At 42.1% G+C, this 7,492-nt stretch overlaps 1 protein-coding gene across 1 annotated transcript in view; it reads right to left on the bottom strand.

Annotated features, from left to right (window-relative positions):
• Positions 1-484: 484 nt before the first annotated feature.
• LOC133560178 (glycogen phosphorylase, muscle form-like) overlaps positions 485-7,492 on the bottom strand; it is a 19,613-nt gene continuing 12,605 nt past the window's right edge. The window contains exons 11-20 of the mRNA XM_061912399.1: positions 7,420-7,492; positions 7,223-7,337; positions 6,131-6,232; positions 5,915-6,062; positions 5,775-5,833; positions 5,261-5,402; positions 4,964-5,171; positions 4,753-4,887; positions 4,608-4,674; positions 485-1,039 (exon numbers count right to left, since the gene is read on the bottom strand). The exon at positions 7,420-7,492 is cut by the window's right edge and continues 91 nt beyond it. Coding sequence (XP_061768383.1) covers positions 890-1,039; positions 4,608-4,674; positions 4,753-4,887; positions 4,964-5,171; positions 5,261-5,402; positions 5,775-5,833; positions 5,915-6,062; positions 6,131-6,232; positions 7,223-7,337; positions 7,420-7,492 — 1,199 coding nt within the window. The 3' untranslated portion in view covers positions 485-889. The remainder of the gene's footprint in view (positions 1,040-4,607; positions 4,675-4,752; positions 4,888-4,963; positions 5,172-5,260; positions 5,403-5,774; positions 5,834-5,914; positions 6,063-6,130; positions 6,233-7,222; positions 7,338-7,419) is intronic.

Consider the following 7,492-nt stretch of genomic DNA (forward strand, 5'->3'; position numbering starts at 1 on the left):
ACATACATATACACACACACATATATATATATATATCATATATATATAGATACATAATAAACTTCATTCATTGAAACATATATATATATATATATATATATATATATATATGTACAATAGTAAGAAAAAAAAAAAGATACAAACCTAACTTTAGGATATTTATTAATAAGAAAACCCAGCAATGACTTACCATAAGCGCTGCAATCCATGACGGAGAGATGAGCAGCCTCAACAAACGTGGTGTTGGGGTGGGGGTTCAGGTAAGACCTCCAATAGTTTGATGTGACAAACAGGGAAGGTGGGAGAGGAGGGGTCATGCATTGACTGACAACCATCAATCACTGAGCAGTGGGCAGGGAATATGTTAATGAACTCATTGGCTCCACCTGCACAGCCCGATTGTGGTTAGGATTGGGGTTGTCCAACTGCACTAATTGTTTTTGTTTTTTTAACATTCTAAAGAAACCAAGACATAATCCACATATGTCGACTAGTTTTGTCATTTATTGACCAAGAGACAGCCTAGTATTACAGTACTGGGATCAAATACAGACACACACGTCTAACAGAGTCACGTGTGTGACAGACAGACAGCCACATGCATTTAACGAGGGACGCCAGAAGACAGCAGGAAATCACGTCGTCCTCCATGGAAGACCTACAGTAGACACATCACAGTGGAGTACACTCGGAGTTCTGGACTGTTTTTAAAAGGCTTTCAGGCTTAATGGGCAGGGAAAGGCAATGTGGTCCCAAATGCATTCACAACTCATGTTTGAATACATGGATTAGTGCTACACAGTGAATGCTAACGAGCTTTATAAAGAACTGCGCAGGGGTTTGGAGGTGCGTTAGAAGTCGGAGGGGCTGGGGGCGGTCTACGTGCACTTTAGCGGGGATCATCTGGGGCCCCCAGCTTTTCCAAACTGGGCTCGATGTTCCAGATCTCCCTGGCGTACTGGGAAATGGTGCGGTCGCTGGAGAATTTACCAGAGGCGGCAATGTTCCGGATCACCATCTTGGTCCACTCTTTAGGGTTCTGGCAAAAAACAACAAAAACGGATGAGGCTGAGCATGGCATGGTATGCCATGGGATGGGATGGGTCCATCCAAAAACAGCCATACTCATACAGAGATGTAAAATGCAGTGCACTACCGGTAACCACATGTTGCAAAAGGTTAAGTGTGCAGCAATTGCCCATAAATAACCCCCAATAGTCACCATCTTCGCTACACAGCTGAAGGAGAGAGACCGACTAGACGAGTGGTTGCAACTCACAATTAAAAAAGGACAGCGGAAGAAGAAAGTAATGAATTTGGGACACCGCACTGTCAAAATCCTTGCCCTCATGGACCAAGTACACAGTATATTATATTTTGAAGTGTACTGATGTCCAAGTACTCGCCGTGCAGTACTGCACATGTTTGCACACAAAACGATGATATACTAAAAGATGTGCGTGTTTTAAACATATGCAAACTTGATAGCGCAAACTAACCTTGTGTGCAGAGGATTGTCTTTAATGAATGAGTGAAATAATGAACGAAATCCATCTAGCTTGTATTCATGATTGATTGATTGAAACTTTTATTAGTAGATGGCACAGTTCAGTACATATTCCGTACAATTGACCACTAAATGGTAACACCCTAACAAGTTTTTCAACTTGTTTAAGTCGGGGTCCACGTTAATCAATTCATGGTCATCTTAACGGCCACAATAGTAGGAAGAGGAGACACAAATATAATCATTTAGCACTCGCAGTGTAATTTATCAAGATTGAAACCGTTAAGCAGCTGCTGTTTTGTGCCTATATTTAGCGCGTTTGGAATGTGCATGCAAAAAATTATTCCCGGGCACGGCCACTGCTGCTGCTCACTGCTCCCCTCACCTCCCAGGGGGTGAGGGTGACGGGTCACATGCAGAGAGTAATCTCCCTAGTCTGTGTGTGACAATCATTGGTACTTTAACTTAATTAACTAGCACAGTTACACACACAAACGGCCTTGCTGCATTCAGAAGAAGGAGATAGCTACAATATGACACCCGGGAAGAAAGATTCTTCCGTGCTCATGTTGACAATCGACATACTTCTGGCAAATCGTCTGTATAGAAATTCCATTTTTAAACTGATAAATTAAGGACTGATTTGGAGACACCAACACAATGTCTGCTGGTGTTTTTTGTTTTTTAATAAAGGTGTTCCTTTTTCATATGTTGGTTATAACGCCAATATAGAAAAAAAATAATTATTGCAACAAGCATTTTCATTCCAGTGCGCTATCGCAGTTACTGCTGGTGTTTTCGTGCGGTCTCTTAGAGAGCATCTTCAGCATGCTAAAAATAGATTTGGTATGTAGACTGGGATTCTGTTTTGCAGAAAGGGTGGTACAGATTATAGGATATAGCATTGTGGGGACTGGCTAGCCATTGTTGCTGGACAAAGTTTTTGTTTACATGGCTGTACTCTAACAGCGGTATTGTGAGAGAGAAATTAACTGGACTAAAATGGATCATAGTGAAACAAACTGCACCCTGTTCCAAAAGCTTGCCACATTTGAGCAAGTTGCCGAATTTTATGTCAAACTAAATTTTTCAAGTCTGAAATACACTTTGCCTCAGTTTTGGAAATATTTAAAGTCTTCTCAGTTACTGATCTATGAAAAGGGTTTAGGTATGTATATTAATGACCATACAGGTAATTTGTGCAAATAAAGATGTGAACATATGCATTTTGTGTTAGCATAAGAGGTTGTGCACCGACCGGCAACATCATGACATCGCTTTTCACAGCAGGGAAGTCTTTTATCAACACCTGCTTTTTAGGTCCTAAACAAGTTAACTGTTCAAAGTGCAATGCAGTTATGTAAAGACCACACAGATCTATCACGGTGTTCCTATTAATTACACTCACTATATGCATCCATCCATATTCTACCGTTTGTCCCTACAATAACATTTAAAATAATAGTAATAAAGTAATGAATAACAATATCAGGCCTGCTATAATCTGTTTTTTCTATCAAGCATTTGGGAGTCTTATGTTTTTTTCTTTCATTTGTTGGTTTCACCGTCTTTCAGTTAAAGACTGAAACCGCCTGACTAGTATTGGTAAGTCTTGCTCTAAAATTACCGGAGTAAAACTAAGAGACTTAAACTTCTTCTGCAACCAGCAAATCCTTCGTAAAGCAAAGAGCATTTTAGCCTCCCTGAGCAATGTCCTTGCAGGTGAATTGACTGTTGCCTTCAGGGCAATGTTATGCCCTTTCTCGGTGTGAAACAAAATCACTTTCCCAAATTATTTGTCTCCTCTGCACTCACTCTTTAACTTTTAAAATTCTTCAGAGGGTTGTATTGTTGTACTGCTTATGTAGTTATTGACTATTTATTGTGGGTCATCTGTAGGACAACCTGCTGCTCCAAATTGCTTCTTGAGGGACTAATACAGTTGTTTGAATTTAATAACAATGTGTATTCACCGACCATTAACATGATCTCATAATAAATATTTAATATAATCAATTAACATGTTAGGTGGGTGTGCATTTTTTAACAATAGGAATTGTTATTCATGTTTATGTTGCATACAAACCTATTCGAGTGACGGATCGGAGGCCAGTGTTGACATATTTGTGTTTGTGTCGTGTGTGTATTATAGAAATAAAAGACCCAGGGATTATTTGTGGATTACTGGATGGAGTACTGGTACCAAAAAATACCAGTACTCTGTTTATAATAAGGGTATTGCTTTTTTCCCCTAAATACTGTAAGTTTTTCTTAACCCGCAGATAGTTTAGCAGCTTATGCTAACAGCCTACTAAAAGCTACATGCGCAACAGAATAAAACTGGCTTTGAATCCAATTTACTAGTGTGAAAATGTCATAAACACACCAACATGTACCAGGTGATGGCGTTAAAAGAGATGTTTGATCATCTCACAGCTACTATCCAGGCTAATTATTGTCGCTTTATTAGCTCACTAATCAGACTTCCTTGGCTTTGCTTCTACGCTGGAAATGAGACAATCCATCCATCCATCCATTTTCTACGGCTTGTTAAATCCCAAATAATTTTTTCATGAAGAGGTCATGACAACCATTGTGGCAGTTAATTATGTCGCCTGTTTGCGCCATGAACTTGTTACAAGAACACAACTTTAGGACTGAGTCCTGCATTCAGCCATCTAAAAAAAGCTATTCAGACACAAGCAAGAACCACAATGCATTACATTTCCACGTCACACTTTTGAGACGTGTGCTACATGTTCAGAAACGTTGCAAAACAGCACAGGTAGGAGAGTGTGACAACATGAATTTAGATGGGAAATGAGTGTCTCTATGATGACAGCCAGGTTAAAAAAAATCCTCATTTAAATATGGTCTGCACTACTTTTGCATTTAATTGTACACTGTTTTAGTAGATCTCCTGCAAGACACCCACGAATGACACACAACTTTACAGTTTACACATGCTATTTGGCACTTATTCGCATCTTAGTAGATCAGGCCCCAAGTGGTAGAACATAATTAAGACACGGGCTGTGTGGCTTAGAAATGTTCTGGACAAAACCTTGGAATTAAAAGAACTGTTGATACATTCACTGACCTTGTAGAGTACGTTCACTTTCTCCTGACATTCTATGTATGCCTCGTAGTCTGCAAACACCTTGAATCTGCAAACAAAATCCATCCACACCCAATTATTTATGATAGAGACTTTGGACTATTGAAAAAACTGAAAGGGCCAGGACCTGTCGTGGTGCATCAGCATGTTGACCAAATCTTTGAAAAGGTCCACTTCGTGCGGGCTGAACAAGCCTCCTGCTATCTGAGACACAGCCTGCTTCAGCTCAGGGATGCGGTTGTAGTACGCCATCGCATCATAGCTGCACAAGCAACATGTAAAGCTTAGTTTATACAAACCAGGAAGTAAAGTCCATGATTAGGATCCCCCTTCCTCACCCTTTCTTCTCCAGAGCCTCCACGTCATCCACCCTCATGCCAAAGATGAAGAAGTTCTCCTCGCCGGCCTCCTCCGCCATCTCCACGTTGGCACCGTCCATGGTGCCGATGGTGAGGGCGCCGTTCAGCATGAACTTCATGTTGCCCGTGCCGGACGCCTCGGTGCCGGCCGTGGAGATCTGCTCGGACAGATCAGCCGCCGGGATGACTGTGGAGTTGTCAGATTTCGTCAAAAACCTTTTTTTTTTTTTAAATAAATAAATGTGTGACGTGAGTATGCCGGGACGCTTTCTTCACCTTTCTCTGCAAGAGTGACTCTGTAGTTCTCCAGAAAGATAACCTTCAGACGATCTCCCACCACTGGGTCGTTGTTGACCACGTCGCCGATTGATGTGATCAACTTGATGATCAGCTTGGCAATGTGGTAACCTGGTGCCGCCTGGACACAGAGTTATAAAGCTAAAGCCTGTTTCCTGTCCAAGTCACCCACTGTCTCTTCTATCTAGTAGTATTCTTTTATCATATTATTAGTATTCTCTCCTACAACCCTAGTAGTATTCTCCTACCAAGACATTAGTATTCTCTATGGATGGAACAATATCAAAATCTCACTTTACGATATTATTGTAGTATACATCCAAAGGGGAAAAAAATATTTTAAAATGCAACAGTGTGTAAAATGAAGTGGCAGGAGTGTTTAGGATAAGCAGTTACTGTGATTGAACACAAACAATGTTAAATAGTTCTAATCATATTTATTATGACAAACATCTACTGTGTCTCAACTTTTACTTTCAGAGAACAATATTACCTTTCCTCCGATCATGACGGTCCTCGGGGTCCAAGGTTTGTTGGGCTCCTTCCTGATGCCTGCAAGTGAACATAAAAACAGGGAATATGTTCAGATCCTCTTCAAGCTGCTGCAGTCTGTCTGGAAAAAAAGGCACTCACGGTTGTAGAGCGTGATTATGTGTAGGCAGTTGAGCAGCTGCCGCTTGTACTCGTGGATCCTCTTCACCTGCACATCGAACATGGAGCTGGCGTTGATCTTCACGCGGTAGTGCTCCTCAAGGTGGGCGGCAAACTTGATCTTGTTTTCCTGCAGCCCAGAAAAGAAATCACAGTTTTTGACTGGCAGCAAAATAATAGTCTTATTGGGGATCTTACTTGTTTGACTTTGGCGACGTCACGGATGAAGGCGTCGTCGTCTACAAAGTCCAGAAGCCCCTTCAGCTGGTCAAGGTCCCTGATGTAATCCTCGCCAATTCTCTGAAGAAGGTGGTCAAAACCCAAAATCAATGCCAGTCAACATTTCCAGAGCGCGGCGCAAGCTGCTGCTTACTGCTCCCATCACTTCACCTCCCAGTGGGTGAATATGGGGATGGGTCAAACGCAGAGGACAAATTTCATCACGTCCAGTGTGTGTGTGTGTGTGTGTGTGTGTGTGAGACACTCATTGGGACTTTAACTTTATAACTTAAAAGTTGAAACATGCGTTTCTCATCAGGTGAAGTCTTGAAATAAACAGTGAACTAAGATTAAATAAGCTCTGCTTCTTCCTATTCCTTTTTGGACTTGAATTGTGCAAAAATGTGATGGCCCTCAATGAACCTTTGTTAGGCATGTTGGAAATCAACTCAACAATTGTAAAGGAGGCAACTAGCTGTCATTTCAGTGGACGTGACAATGCAAAGCTCAAAGCTACCACCAGAGGGCGACCAAGTAAACTGACATATATGATAATGGACAACAGGAGTGATCAGCTCAGCAATAAAAGTTCAACATCCATCCATTTTCTACCGCTTCTTCCCTTTGGGGTTGCTGGTGCCTATGTCAGCTACAATCGGGCGGAAGGCAGTGTACACCCTGGACAAGTCGCCACCTCATCGCAGGGCCAACACAGATAGACGGACAACATTCACACACTACGGTCCATTTAGTGTTGCCAATCAACCTATCCCCAGGTGCACGTCTTTGGAGGTGGGAGGAAGCCGGAGTACCCGGAGGGAACACACGCAGTCACAGGGAGAACATGCAAACTCCACACAGAAAGATGCCGAGCCTTGGATTGAACCCAGGACTACTCAGGGCCTTTGTATTATGAGGCAGACGAACTAAACCCTCTTCCACCATGCTGCCCCAAGTTCAACATTATCAACATTTTTAGAGAGGGAAACATTACTGAAGGCTAACAAATTACTATTTCTGTCAATTTCACTATATTATCATCAAAGAATTATCGATCGAATCTCCACATACCTCAGCGATGACATCAGCTAGTCCTGGGTTGCACATAAGAAGCCAGCGCCTCGGTGTGATGCCGTTGGTCTTGTTCTGGAACTTGTGAGGATCCATGTTGTAAAAATCCTTGAAGCTGCCCAAGTCACAGCGAAGATTGGTTAGTTGTTTAGCAAGCGCACACGGACAAGCACAGTCGAGAGGCCGAGTGGTCCTACACAGTGCTTTTGATGATCTCCGAGTGAATGCGGGCTACTCCGTTGACAGCGTGCGACCCCACGATGCACAGGT

This window comes from Nerophis ophidion, linkage group LG10 (genome assembly GCF_033978795.1).
Source record: "Nerophis ophidion isolate RoL-2023_Sa linkage group LG10, RoL_Noph_v1.0, whole genome shotgun sequence".
In the NCBI taxonomy this organism is placed as follows: domain Eukaryota; kingdom Metazoa; phylum Chordata; class Actinopteri; order Syngnathiformes; family Syngnathidae; genus Nerophis; species Nerophis ophidion.